This window comes from Pezoporus occidentalis, unplaced genomic scaffold (genome assembly GCF_034315485.1).
Source record: "Pezoporus occidentalis ecotype Australia unplaced genomic scaffold, CSIRO_AGI_Poc_V1 ctg211, whole genome shotgun sequence".
NCBI lineage: Eukaryota > Metazoa > Chordata > Aves > Psittaciformes > Psittacidae > Pezoporus > Pezoporus occidentalis.
In genome coordinates this window covers 968,536-983,428 of record NW_026913976.1, presented here as the reverse complement: position 1 = coordinate 983,428, position 14,893 = coordinate 968,536, and the positions used below count along the sequence as shown (strand labels likewise).

General features: G+C 40.8%; 1 protein-coding gene across 3 annotated transcripts in view; it reads left to right on the top strand.

The window, feature by feature from the left end:
- The window catches only part of TIPRL (TOR signaling pathway regulator), an 18,988-nt gene extending 4,095 nt beyond the window's left edge, over window positions 1-14,893 (top strand). The window contains exons 1-8 of one of the 3 annotated variants that reach the window (XM_062619523.1): window positions 4,676-4,816; window positions 7,752-7,931; window positions 8,733-8,832; window positions 9,946-10,077; window positions 10,474-10,569; window positions 11,319-11,381; window positions 11,576-11,623; window positions 13,083-13,260. In XM_062619523.1, the coding sequence (XP_062475507.1) occupies window positions 4,716-4,816; window positions 7,752-7,931; window positions 8,733-8,832; window positions 9,946-10,077; window positions 10,474-10,569; window positions 11,319-11,381; window positions 11,576-11,611 (708 nt within the window). In that variant the 5' untranslated portion in view covers window positions 4,676-4,715 and the 3' untranslated portion in view covers window positions 11,612-11,623; window positions 13,083-13,260. Of the gene's footprint in view, window positions 1-4,675; window positions 4,817-7,751; window positions 7,932-8,732; window positions 8,833-9,945; window positions 10,078-10,473; window positions 10,570-11,318; window positions 11,382-11,575; window positions 11,624-13,082 lie in introns of those variants that run through there. The other 2 variants (XM_062619522.1, XM_062619524.1) reach the window with 2 other exon arrangements.

The window sequence follows — 14,893 nt, the reverse complement described above, 5'->3', positions numbered from 1 at the left end:
CGAGTGGTGTCCCTCAGGGATCGGTGTTGGGACCAGTCTTGTTCAACACCTTTATTACTGACATGGACAGTGGGATTGAGTGCACCCTCAACAAGTTTGCCGATGACACCAAGCTGTGCGGTTCGGTTGATACCCTGGAGGGAAGGAATGCCATCCAGAGTGACCTTGACATGCTTGTGAGGTGGGCTGATGCCAACTTTATGAGGTTTAACCATGACAAGTGCAAGGTCCTACACCTGGGTCGGAGCAATCCCAGGCACAGCTACAGGTTGGGCAAAGAAGAGATTCAGAGGAGCCCTGCAGAGAAGGACTTGGGGGTGCTGGTTGATGAGAAAATGAACATGAGCTGGCAGTGTGCGCTTGCAGCCCAGAAAGCCAACCGTATCCTGGGCTGCATCAAAAGGAGCATGACCAGGTCAAAGGAGGTGATCCTGCCCCTCTACTCTGCTCTTGTGAGACCTCACCTGGAGTATTGTGTGCAGTTCTGGTGTCCTCAACATAAAAAGGACATGGAACTGTTGGAACAGGTCCAGAGAAGGGCCACGAGGATGATCAGGGGACTGGAGCACCTCCCGTATGAAGACAGGCTGAGGAAGTTGTGTCTGTTCAGCCTGGAGAAGAGAAGGCTGCGTGGAGACCTCATAGCAGCCTTCCAGTATCTGAAGGGGGCCTGTAGGGATGCTGGGGAGGGACTCTTCATTAGGGACTGGAGCGATAGGACAAGGGGTAAGGGGTTAAAACTTAAACAGGGGAAGTTTAGATTGGATATAAGGAGGAAATTCTTTCCTGTTAGGGTGGTGAGGCACTGGAATAGGTTGCCCAGGGAGGTTGTGAATGCTCCATCCCTGGCAATGCTCAAGACCAGGTTGGACGAGGCCTTGGGTGAGATGGTTTAGTGTGAGGTGTCCCTGCTCATGGCAGGGGAGTTGGAACTTGATGATCTTAAGGTCCTTTCCAACTCTAACTATTCTATGATTCTATGAAAATGTCAGACTTTAATGATATGCGATTGATATTACTAATAATTCTTGATATAAATGTCAAGATAACGTGATATTGAAATTGCTGCAATCCTTTGCAAAAATGCACAATGCTAGTAGACTTATGGCTTGCCATAACCAGCACAGCATCCTGTAGGATGGGGGGTGTTAACTGTTAATTTATCTCGTCTATGCAATTTCCTCCACAATGGGTCGCAGGTAATAAAAATACCTAGGGATCAAAGAATATATTGTAGTAATAATACACATTGTTGGACAAAAATGTGTATCATTACACATTAAACTTCTAAATTATTACATTATTAAACTCCTTTTTGGAGAAGAGATTACTTGGACCATAGAAAAAAACCTACATTGCAGTGGTAACTACACTACCTACAGGAGAAAAGCTATGTTGGGATATAAACTCAACTCCTCTTATAAGAAGATGAGGACTTGTTATAGAAAATAAGACATGGGTTGCCTGTGACTACAGTAATATATCTTGGGACTAAATTTACCAAACATGGAAAATGACTGAAGAAGGGAATTGGCATTATGCTGAATTAACAGGTGTTTTGAGAGGTTAGGGAATCCAGGAGGGCAATGAAGAGTATCAGAAGCCGACCCAAATGGAATATACAAAAAGATAGAATAATGAGACTTTACTGCACAAATGTATATAACCGTTCTAATTATCCCCAAGATTTTCAGAGGATTAGGCCTTTGGCTAGAGCCATTGGGCAATGTGGTCTAGTGTGAGGCATCCCTACCCATGGCAAGGGGGTTGGAACTAGGTGATCTTGAGGTCCTTTCCAGCTTTAACTCTTCTATGATTTATGATACTATGATTACTAACTTCATGTCTGTATGGAGAAAGAGCATGATAACTCCTTATGGAATCGTCGAAAGAGATACAGTAGATGGTTGGCAACAACTACCTACTGGAACTAGGGTAGAATGGGTCCTAGAATCTCTGCAGCCCACAGTCAGTGCTTACAGAATAGATTTGCAATTAACAGCATTACTGGAGAAATGGAGGTTCTGGCAGATGCTACTAAAACCAGATTTTCGGACCTAAATCAACAGGTGCAAGCCAATTCAAAGATGACTTTGCAGAATAGACAAGCTTTAGATTTATTGTTAGCCCAAGACCATGGCCTATGTGGGTATTTACGTTTGGATCCTGACAGGTGTTGTACACATGCACCTAATGACACTGAACCCTTGCAAAAACAGTGAGAAAGAATTAAACAAGTGGCTAAAGCAAGTAGAAAAATTAATGAAAGAATAGAAACCAGTATCAGCTCTACTTCATAAATGAGGCTTATCTCTGCCAAACTGGCTCTCGAGCATAATGTAAACCTTGTTATTATAATGATTGTAAGAATCTGTATAGGAAGCATTTGGAAAGCAAGAGAAAAGAGTATATGGGAGTACTAAAATTGCATTGATACTGGATTATTCCGTTAAATTAGGCTGAGTTAACATGGTAAAAAATTTTTATGTAAAGAAGTATAAGCTGGAATATACAAGACACTCCAATATTTAAACTAGAAATCTTTAACTAAACACCACACCCTATTGTTGTTTTACAGTGATACAAAATATGGAAGTGAGACTTCCAAAGGGGGAAATAATGCTTGCAACATCTTGCAAAACAATGCTAAACCCCAAAGGACTGAACAAAACCTGTAAATGTTTGCAACATCTTACAAGAGGATGCTTGCTACAATCATAGCAATGTGATAATGTACAAAGACTTCTCTAAACAAAGAACATCCATCTTGCTTCCCTGGGAAATGAGTCAGGACTGATAAGGAGGAACATCTGTCTCCAACCCTTGGACAACAGCCTAGAAGAAAATGAGCAATAATTAGGTGGGGGAGTGGGGGGCAGCCTGACCACCAACTCAAGAAACCAATTGACTCAAGATAAAGGCAGAGCCTGCATGCCTGATCAGCACAAGAAGTGAGAGGGACCTTTAATATTCCACCACCAGTATGGGGTAGAATACTAATTAATGAACAAATTGTATAACTCTCAACCAATGAACGCCGATTTCTTTGTCAAAATGTATAAATAGCTTAAAGTTACAATCATGATTGATTTGTGCTTGATTTGTGGAGACTTCCACAGAGGACTCTGCACAGAATAAATGTCTCCTTTCCTAACTAAACTCTGTGTCTTTGTTTATAAAGCCCCACATGGGCAACAGAGCCAGCCTCTGCCTATGATGTGAGGGGAGTGAGCAGAGCCTCTGGGACATTCCAGGCCGTTGCAGAAGGCTCCTCACCACCACATGTGGTTCTGCCATGTCCCAGCTGAAGGTGGGCACTGCCTCTACCCCGGGGCACAGCTGCGGCTCCCTGGCACCACACTGTTCAGCCCTTCTTTGCTGAACATGCAGGAATCCAGTTAATACGGGGGAGAATCCATATTACACAGATCAGGTGAAGTGACTTGCCCTGGCACAGAGTGTGAGTTCGCTACAGAGCTGGTCCAATCCTAATTGCTAGGCTTCCTAGCCACCGAAATGCCATTAAAAGTAATCCAGATACAGGCTGTGGGAGTTTTCCCATACACACACCTGGAACAAGACACTGGTGAGCACCATATGAAGGGTGCATGATTAAATATCATGCTTGTGTATCCCTAATTCCCAGGTTCCCCACAGCTTGCTTCCTCCTGCACACGGAGGACAACTGCTCTGACTTAAGCTTTGCTGTGTTGATTGTTTTGTGGTTTGGAAGAGGTGGAGTATTTCACAATATGGGCATCACATCCCCATGGCTGCCACCTCACCTTGCCCTGGTCCTGTGGCAGGTCCAACAGAAGGAGCTGGACCATGTGAGTTGTACCCCTATGCCAAGAGCAGTTCTCAGGGAGTTGGACTGTCCTTTCAGTGATGCAGAAAAGCAACCCGGGTAGTAAATATGGGTAGTTCTCAACCAGTTCAACCAACGCTTTTTGACAGGATTTTAGGCTTGCCATGCCATCACATTTTGACATTTTTAAAAGACCATCTTTGAGCAGGATCCAGGGAGCTACCCGACCATCACGGAAGACTCAACGCATACATGTGCGCCTATCTGAGATGGCACAAGGCTTGTCTGTGTGTCGGTGCTGGGTGATGCTTGCTGAACCTTTGGGCATGGCCAGGGAGAACGGCTAGACACCATCCAGAGCTTCAGATTTCCCCGAGACAGCTCCTACCCTCTCTCAGCAGCAGGAGCCTTCCATAGCACACGAATGTGCTGACAGGCTCAGCTTGGTATCCCCGGGGGTGCGGGGAGGCACCAGCGCCCGCCAGCCACGCACAGGTTTTGTTCCGGCCGCTGCACTGCAGCCCGGTTCCCCGGTTCCAGAGGCTCAGATGAGCTCAGTGGCTCTTCGCGCCCAGCCGCGGGGCAGCCGAGGCCGAAGACGCCCGGAAGAGGGACGCAGCTCCCACCCGCGCTCCCACCCCGCAGCACTACAACTCCTGGAGCGCAGGGCCCCGCCGCCGCTAAGCCGAGCCGAGCCGCAGAAACCTCCCGCAAACCCCCACTGCCGCCGCACCGCTTCCGGGATACACGGGCGCCCCCGGAAGCGGAAGTTGCTGGAGGCGGTGCTTTTGGCGGCGCCGTTGCTGTTAGGAGAGTACGGGCTGCGGTAGAGGCGTGAGGCGGGGCAAGTTCTGCTGCTTATTCCGGTGTCAATTTCTCCTCGGCGGGCTCTCCCCTCGTTTCCGCCATGCATCCCGTTTTCCAGAGCAGCCGGCGTGATTTCACCTTCGGGCCGTGGAAGCTGAGCGCCGCCCGGACGCACATCATGAAGTCGGCGCAGGCCGAGAGGTGAGGCGGCTTGGGGCTGGCCGCGGCGGACGGGACGGGGCCTCCGCTGCTCGCTTCCCTCTGCAGCTTGTGCTGGGGCTCGGGAGGAGCCTCCGCTGGGCTGGGACCTCAGCCTCTGACAGTGAAGGGTCTGGGGCGCCTTGTCATCTTGTACAAGAAATAACGTTCTTCAGGCGAGGGAGACGCTGCTCAGTCCTGCAGCGTGGGTGGGGTAGTGGTTGTTAATTCGCTTTTTGTGAGGGTAATCTTGATTCTTTGGCTTGAGAAATTGAGGTGATTGGGGTTGCAGATGGTCTCCAGAATTCTGCTTTCAATGATCGTTTAATGGTTTTGGAGACCTGCCCTGCTAATTATAAGACTATTTTTCCTTAATTACTTTTTAATGGTGTTTAAGGTTCTTTGACATGTAGTCCACAGACTCATGCTATTTTGTGGTAATGGCTATTCGAAGACAGTGGTTCTCATTAAAAATGCATTATTTGCATTTTCCTTGTAGTAGTAATTTCTACTGTTGTCAAGCCACTGGAGAAAATGCTCCTGTGTCAGCAGCAAGTGCTTGAGTCAGGTTTGCTAATGGGGCACTGAGCAGTTCAGCTGTTTGATGCCATAGGTGACCTCAGTGGCAGCTGAATTTGACAGATACTTTTTGGTTTGAATTTCTGGAATACATACATAGAAATGTCATTGGTCTTGTTCAGTGTATCTTAATACATGTTGCTTTTAACTTTTGTAAGGCTGATGTGTTTGATAAAGTCCCATGTCTTGAAACAGTTTCTGTTGTTGGTTGGTTGTTTTAACTGGGTATCTGCCTTAAAATAGGTAAACCCTATGTTCCTTCATCCGTCTTCGTTTTAAGCTTTGAACTTAGGATAATCTTCTCAAACTGTTTTTGACTAATGGTCCTTTAATTTTTGCAGTTACAGGTAAAAAAACTTGAATCTTGTGATTTTAGTAATTTTTTTTTGTAATGAGGATTCAACACTCAGCTAAGCTGTACCCATGTTCTGCAGAGGGGGGGAAGTTTTTATTCAATTTTTATGGCATCTTTTTAAACACTTATTTTGTAGGATGCTGCCTCTTAAAAATGAAGGTCTTTATTAAGATCAGGAGGTTGTTAACTCTTTGCCCATGAACAAGAGCCTTGAAGCGCCAGTCTAGAAGCCAAATTGCCTACTGTACTCATCTGATCTATTCAGTTTCTTTAACTGGACCTATTTTAAAATGCATAGTCACCTCTGTAATTTTCAGAAATTACCTTTATTTTTTGAAGACCAGTGGGTTTGGGGTTTTCTTCAGAACATGCTGAAAAAGGCTGAAAGGTAAAGTTACAAAAGGCACAACACAACATGAAAGAACAGAGAATTTTGCAGAGTCCAAAAGAAGCTGTTTAGATCTTGGTACATAGCATGAGATCTCCAAAACAAATCCTCCACTTAAAATCTGAAGAGTCTAGAACTATCCAGTTGTAGTGCTTTTCGTCAGTGTCCTTTTATAATGTATTTCTCTTGGCATTTTGCATTTTTTTATTGCGTGGAGAACATGTATCTGTAAGGGTTTTATTTCTGACAAACATATCACAAAAATCCTTAGCAACCTCTGTGGAAAGGTGAAGGATTAAATGTGCCGTATAAAAGAACACCTTTCTGGGCTGGAGTTGGCCTTGGCAGGTCAAGGGGCCTACACTTGTTGGAACAGAAAACTTCATAATATTATTCTGCCTTCTTTGGGAAAGACGTAGGATCTACAAATTTGCTATTTTTGTTTGGTTAGCATAATGTTCTTTTATAGGCAGAGTTACAGAAATAACCACTTTTATTCAGGGAGGCCTCACTATCAATGTGAAAATTGCTGTTGGGACACTAGTGGGTTTTTTTTCTTGCTTCCTTACAATTAGTGTATTTCCTGGTATTCTCTTCTCTCCAGATGTCACATATTTCTTTTTGATCTTGAGAGGTAGTGGGAGGGAGGAAAAGGAGTATATGAAGCTTTTTGGTAAATAAGGTCAGTATTTACACAAAGTAGTGGTGTATGTGTACATGTGCATTTATAGTGTATATGTACACATGTATAAATAAGCATAAAGACTGATGTAAAAGAGAATGTGAAATAGGGTGCTTTGAGATTTCCTGCAGGGATAATGCTTACTTGGTTCATGAAGTCCTTTGTTCAGTTGGGTCTGTGGCTATGGCTGTGGCTTTTGTGCCTGAGGTTACAAATACTGGTGTGTATTCTCTACCAGCTTGGGAAGGTAGTAGAGCTCAGTAGCTTCTGCACTTCCCACATACTTTTCCGAGGTTGTTTTCAGCCCATTTATGTAGGCTTCTAAAGTTAGAGGTGTGAACGACTGTGTAGTGAATTTAAACTTGTTGACAATGAGTGCTCATTCCTAAAAGTTCATTTGGGGTACTTGCTGAAGTAGTTAATGGACTATCCAGAGATTTGCCACAACAGGCTGAAAGCTGCTACTTCATGCTTATCAGATTGATTTTTTTGTTTTTTGTTTTTTTTTGTTTTTGATTCCTCGTGTCTGAGACTTCTCTATGAGCCTGATGGAGAAGGAATGTTTCAGGAATACTTTTGTGGTGGAAAAGTGGTGTTGGATCAATGACTGCGATTCATGTCAGATTATTAAACGGGGAAAACAACAAAGTTTTAAAGAACCCATTGATGATGTGACTTCTAAATGATCATGGTATTGAGGTTTTCCCTGGAAGTGTTTGCTCAAGGCGAGATTGGACAGGGTTTTGAGCAACCTGGTCTAAGTGGAAGGTGGCCCTCTCCATGGCAGAGGGGTTGGAACTAGATGAACTTTAAGGTCCCTTCCAACCCAAACCATTCTTTGATTCTAAAGAATACTTTTTCCAAACCAAGGACTGCTGTCACTGAACTATAGCTGACTTGCCTCTCTTTATGGGACTTTTATTTTTCTGTGCAGACTGGCTGATGAATTACACATGCCCTCCCTGCCAGAGATGATGTTTGGAGACAATATCCTAAGGATACAGCATGATCATGGTTTTGGAATTGAGTTCAATGCAACAGATGCTTTAAAATGTGTCAATAATTGTCAAGGTATGATCAAAGTGGCTTGTGCAGAGGAGTGGCAAGAGAGCAGGTACAGTATTTTATCACCAGTGGGCAAGTACTGGTGTGTTGCATGTGAAACTGTCATGAAGTATTTAGAAGAGCAGACTGAACTCTTGAAGACCATGTTGCATTTGGTTATACCATAGATACAGTTTGTGATCACAGGAATCGCTTAGCTTTTCTTTGCCATGATCATCCCATCTGTTAAATGGGGTCAGTTCTGTTTTTCAGTTGAATCTTGGCTTTCTTAATACTGTTTCTATTTATTCAAATTCTCGGGGCCTCAAGCATTACAAGATTGTACTGTGTGGCATTTCAAAGTGCAGAATGCTGTGCATGTTCAAAATCTTAGCCTTAGGAGTATAGCAGAACAGTCACTATGCATGAGAACTAATTGCACTGCTTAGTATTTACCAAATGAGTTGCAGAGCACCTAGAAATAAAGCACAGAGAGAAGTGAAAGGTGTCATGAAAACTAAGGCAAATAATGTTAATGATTGCTGTGTGTTATCAGCAGATTTCTTTCTGCTTACTTAAAGAAAAAATGATTTTGAAATACAACTCTTTCAACAACAGTGAACCAAAATCTGACTCCTAGGACTGAGGTAGTGTTATAGCATAGGAATTCTGGTAATGGTTTTCTAATCTTGTACGGAAACAAGATGTTGTGGAAGAAGCAATACTCTACAATTAAGTCTTAACATTGTCATAGCAGCACAGACAATGCTGCTGTTCTTCTTGAAGAGTGTGGGAATTGTAGTACATGTTCTTTTCGAGGTGGTAGTTTTTTAGGAATTGTTACAAAGAATGTTGGTTTGCACTTCTTAAGGAGTGAGCCTGAGCACACTAAGGAAGTTGTCAAGCCATATGATTGGACTTACACAACAGACTACAAAGGAACACTGCTGGGAGATACTGCAACATTAAAGGTAACCATTTTCTCCTCCTTAAATGCTGATTGCAGATTGTTTCACTCAAACACAAACACTTTTTTTTTAGACTTTCATTTACCTTTCTGTAGGCATCTGTAAAATCTTTCAAGTTTCTTAGTTTCTGACTTTTAAAGTATAGTTTGGGCTTTTCATGTCTCAGCATGTTATTCTTATCAAATCATGGGTTGGTTTGGATTTTTTAAGCAATTTAGGATCATATAAAAGGGTGCTGTTGTGTCCCTTAGTGACAATTTGCTCACAGAGTAAAAATCTTCATAGCTGAAAATCTTGCTGGGTGCCCCTCTGAAGCCCTGGGGTCCTCACACACAATGGAACTATTAACTGTAATTCTTTACTACCTTTACTCTCTGTTAGTTGCCTGTTTGTCTAAGCAGATATGTAGATCTGGCTGCTTTCTTCAATGGCTTTATATTTTCTTCTGCAACAGCAAAAACATATTTAAACCTATAGGCCCTCCCTTGTCTTTACTTTAAAATAAGACTGAAGTTCCCAGTTTCTCTTTACTGTGTACAAATTGCATGCTACTAAGCACGTGCTCTGTATTAAGAGTCACAGATTACTTGATTTATTCTGAAATTAAAAGTGCAGCATAGAAAGAAATGTCATGTTGGCCTGTAGTCTTTAGTCAGTGGAAACATATGAGTGTATATGGCGATCATGAGATGAAAAATGAAGGTACTTGATTTCCATGGAGAGGGTTTATTAGAATCCTGTTCAGGGTTTGTAGTGGGCTAGAGATAGTAAATGAATGGAATCTTGTTAATAACCCAAAACTTCAAATCTTCAAATGTTTTGCGATACAGAAATTGAGTAGAATTGTTTGCAGCTGAAACCCCACTGCACCTGTACCCAGAGGAAAGTTTATTCAGAATTTTCCACTCTTGGTGTTGCTTTGATTGGTATTTTCTCTTGGAAACTTTAGGTTTAGTTTTAACTTCTTCTCTTAGAAATCTTTTATGTTTTAAGTTTAGTGCTCTAAAAGCTTTTTCCTTTCTAAAACCAATAACTGTGGGATTTATAGAATAGGACAAACTTTATGTAGTTTGACAACAAATTAACATGCTACCTGTTGTTAATCGTTTTCTTTAGGTTGTTCCTACAACAGAACACATAAATACAGAGAAATTGAAAGCCCGAGAACAAATTATGTTTTTTGAAGAAGTACTTCTGTTTGAAGATGAACTTCATGATCATGGAGTATCAAGTTTGAGTGTAAAAATAGTGAGTAGTGAGAGTTGTATCGAGACACTTGGTGACTCAGTTGGTTAACATATGCAATTCAGCCTTTTTTTTTTTTTATGCTTTTCCTTATGGGATTTAAAGTTTAAAATGCAGTTTTTTATCCACAATCTTAGAAATGTCATCTTACTGGAAATTATGTTGATTTGTCATCTCTCTGTTGGTTGCTTCAGGGAACAATCTTTTCCCTCTTTTGAGGCAGTCTGCCTTGCTGTCCAGTGACAGCTGTAGCATATCAACAGCCCAAATTTTTACTTTATTACTGAAAGCTCCTCATACTGTTTTTCACTGTGAATATCTGAAGTAGCTGAGTGCATACTTAAAGTAGAACTTTGTGAAATGCTGAATGAAACATCTTTTTTTTTTCCTTTTTTGCAGAGAGTTATGCCTTCCAGCTTTTTTGTCCTGTTGAGGTTTTTCTTGCGAGTTGATGGGGTACTTATCAGGATGAATGATACAAGGCTTTATCATGAGGTAAACCCTTCTTCTCCATCATGAGTGTTTTACAGATGCTCCTTTGTCATGTTACTTCCAGAGAAGACTTGCTGATATTCCTGTTATTTAATACTGATGTTTGGGGTATAGAGGTTACCTGAACTAAGCTTTCAAGTATATTTATTATTGTGGTGGTGCTGAAATAGCAGCCAAGGGCTGAATGCCATGGGAGCTGGCTAGGTATTGTATGAGCAGAGTAGGCTACCCCTCGTGTGCAGTTACCATTTAAATATATTTTGCAGACACAGATTAGAGAAGAAGTACAAGACGGAAAACAGGCAACAGTAAATGTGTGATACTGTTCTTATCCTTGTCTCCAAGTGCAGGTTTTTTGGCTTGTCTAACATACAACTGCAAGTTTTAACTTTAACTGTCCATGCGATATTTGAGTTCTAGTATCTCATATGTAATACAGATAATAACAGTTGTGGTTTGCGTATTCTCTCTAGCTGTATTTGTACTAATGTAGGAGTTCTAGCTGAGTAAAGATTAACAAGCATATATAGTCACAATTTTTTTTTTCCTGGATACATGCAAGAAAGGTGATTTGGGGGAAAGAAAACACTGCTGAATATCTTTCTCTGTCTTCATGAGTTTGAATGTCCGTTTCTGCTCCCAGGTGACAGTCTATGGTCAACCAAATTCAAAAGCTTACAAAATTCAGTGTATTTAATATGCTCTTTTTGCACTGATAGGTGATAATTCTGTAATTTTGCTTTTTTTCTTAGGCTGACAAGGCGTACATGTTGCGAGAGTATACCTCCAGAGAAAGCAAAATATCAAGTTTAAAGGTACTGCATTTTTTTAAATGGTTTTTGGTTGGTTTGTTTTGTGTTGGTTTTTGTTTTTTCTTCTTCTGTTCGCTTTTTAAAATTGTTTATACAGTCAGTGTAGAAAATACTGTGTAAGTCAACTGATTTCTAGGTTTGGAATTGATAGAGAAAACCACTTTCTGCTTACACAACACTTATTTTGGTGATTTCAGGGCAGATGTGCATTTGTAAATGCTCAGATCACATGACAAGATACAGGAGTGAGTTATCTTTATTACTTTTGAATTAAAATATTTGGGGGTTGTTTTTTTGTTGTTTTTTTTTTTTCATAGACCTGTTCAGCCACAAAATTGGGTAGTCCGTGTCCCACGATACTAAATTTCAGGGCTGGTTGTATGCTTGCAAGTAGTATTAGGGGTTAAGATCTGTTTGGTAATAGACGCATTCAGTTTTTCTCAAACTGAATAGCCCACCTTAAAACTCCAGTAATGGCTCAGAATAACTTGTGGCACATTTGGAGATGCAGCTGTTGATTTTTATTCCTGACCCAAGACTTGGTCTTGGGTATTCATGTTACTTTCCTTTTCCCTTTTTTATGGTGTTTTTGCTTTACCTGTAAAGTAACTAATGTGTTACTAACCTTCCGAGGGAATGTTTTTGCAAAATGGTTTCCTTTTTGTGGAAGGTGGCACTTTATCATGTCTTAACATGTGAAAAACAGGACTATACTCGGACATGAGCTTTTTGATAGTTGTGTGGGGTTTGATATATAAATCAGTGATGCAGGTTTTACTTCACCTCATATTTAAAAAATATCATCTGGGCTGTTAAATAATTTTCCCTGCCTGTTGTATTATAGAGGAAATGCATCCAGCTTTCCAGTTCACTAGATCAGCTTGCATAGGTAAAGTAAGACAGATTCCTGCTTCACTTAGGTTTGAAACAATTAAATTACCAGTATAATTCCTTGCATGTCAGGAGTAGCCAAAATACAGGTTGCATTTGAATAGCTCTGAATACACTTCTTAAAGTATGTTGTTAGAAAGTTTGGTTGTTTTGGGTTTTTTTTTGGTTTTGGTTTGGTTTTCTTTTTTTTTTTGTTGGGTTTTCTTTTTTTTTCATCAAATGTCTTGCATCTGGTGAAGTTGTCAACAGGAATCTCCAGAGAAAGATATTGATCAACTTAGTGGAACCCCCTAATTTCTTCAAATGAAATTAAAGTTCAGTGAGTTTTAGTATTTCATATAAATGTTTGACTTCATAAAATACAGGGCATGTTGAGGGGCATCAGCAGCTAAATCTGAGCAACTCCAGTTAATATATTGCGATGGCTAGAAGACATTAAACATGGGATTCCTTGTGGCCATCCTAGTCTCATCTGGAACTAGAACCTCAAAAAGACTCCGTTACATGCAAATGATAAATTTATTGTTTAAAAAAAAAATTGCAGCTGTTCATTAGTGTCTCTTGTGCTCTTATGTTCTGCTGCTTAAAAACATTAAATACCTTTCCTTAGCATGTTGACCTACACAAGGAGTAAAAGACTGTATGTACATTTGAAGTCACAAGGTAAATTTTTATAATTAATCCTGACTTCAGGTGTTTAAAACAGGTAGATTATAGATTGTCTGTAAAGTTTGGGTTTGGAATACCTTTAATTTTATTTTTTTTTCCCTCCCCTTCCTTTCACTCGTTTCATATAAAATTTTTGCTTCTTAGCATGTTCCACCTTCCCTGTTCACGGAACCTAATGAGATCTCTCAGTACCTACCTATAAAGGAGACAATCTGTGAAAAACTAGAATTCCCAGAGAAGATGGAGCCTAAGCCAGAAGCATCACTGGAAACCACATGTGTTAAGTCTAAATAAATGTGACTTTATATGGACTTGAAATAAACTGGAGGTAACATGATCATGTAACCATGCCTTGGAGGGGCAGTTTCACTACTAGTGGAATAAAGAATTCGGCTAATTTTCTATAGCCCTGAGAGAAAACATTTCAAGCAGGTTTTCCTAATGGTGTTCTTTGTTTGTTGCTGGTTTTTTTTTTTTAACCTGTATCTGGAATTAATGATAGACTGGTGGTGAGTTATCGTTTTCAGCAGTATTGGAGAAAGACTCACAATGTAAGAGTCTGAGTTCTGTTTAACTCACTGGGTGGTAGGGCAGGAGTATTGCCTGGACCCTCCACCACAAACACTTCTATGAAGATTTTATTATTGCTTCTTCAGATACTGACACTACTGGAGTCTTAAAATTGTCATTTTATTTTTATTGAGAAACCATCCACAAGGAAAGAAAAAAAAAATCGTCCCCTGAATTTATTTTGAGCTGTCAGTTCTAAACTACACATTTCACTTGACTTCCCCTACTGTAAGCTGATAACCTACTAAGTTACATTTAGACGTCTCTGATCCAGACTTTAAAATATTCATTTCATCTGAGGATAGGCTTAATGATGGGAAAAAGAAATAACTGCATTCGTCTGACACTATATAAAGGTAAAATTACCTTATTTCTGAAGCATTAACTCCAGAGCAGGAGAAAGCTGGAGGTTAACAGACATACACTGCAAAGTCTCTTCAGAAATACTGTTCATTCTAGTATTCCCTAGAATACTCTCTAGGCAGTTCTGGAGACTATTATTTGGGGCCTATATGCTGCTACAGTCATGTCCTACATTGGAAATGCATTTTACTGTATTGACCTTCTGTTGGACATACTGCATGGTGCCCATGCATGATGGTTATCCTGCCCTGACAAGTCAAATTGCTAAACTGCGGAGTGGCCTAAGGCTCAGGAAAACAGGCATTTAGTCTCTAGTCCCTAAGGGATGCTGGTGTTTGGAGATTGAGAAATGAGATCCTACATAGTCTAGAAAGGGTGCCAACATGTATTCCAGATACATCATTTTGGTTTATTTTTAAAATTCTTTAATTCCTGATACTAATAAAACTGTTCTGTGTATACTCATGGGTTTTAACACTTTGTAGATTAAACTTTAAATACTTGTATTGCTTTGGAAATCCTCAATTATGTTAATAGTTTGGCCTAAGAATGGAGGAGCTAGAGACTTGTCTAGGTTTACTGCTCACACTCAGTGAAGTGAAGCAGCAAATGGCTGTAGCAAAAAGCAGGCCTTGTGGTTGGTCGCACATAAGAATGTGTACAAGTTCTCACGGCTTGAGTTTTCTGCACTTAATGGCTTAGCAGAAAAAATCCAGCTCAAAACCTGGTATTCAACCAGGTCTTTTGAGAAATGGCTTCCACTTAGAAAAGATCCTGAATTTTTAGGAAAAAGTCTACTGCCATCTCAGTGACTGTTTTCTTAATAAAAACAAAACACTTTGTCTCACTTTTATTTGAGGCGACCAGGTCCAGTGAGCTAGCTGATCAGCAGGCTGAAAGGCAGGAACTAAAGCCAGGTTTTCTTGTGTCATGGATTTACTCAGACCACAGGGAACTTACTTCTCTGTGCCTCAGTTCCATGTATGTAAAAACAAGAATTAATAAATGCTTATCTTAATGAG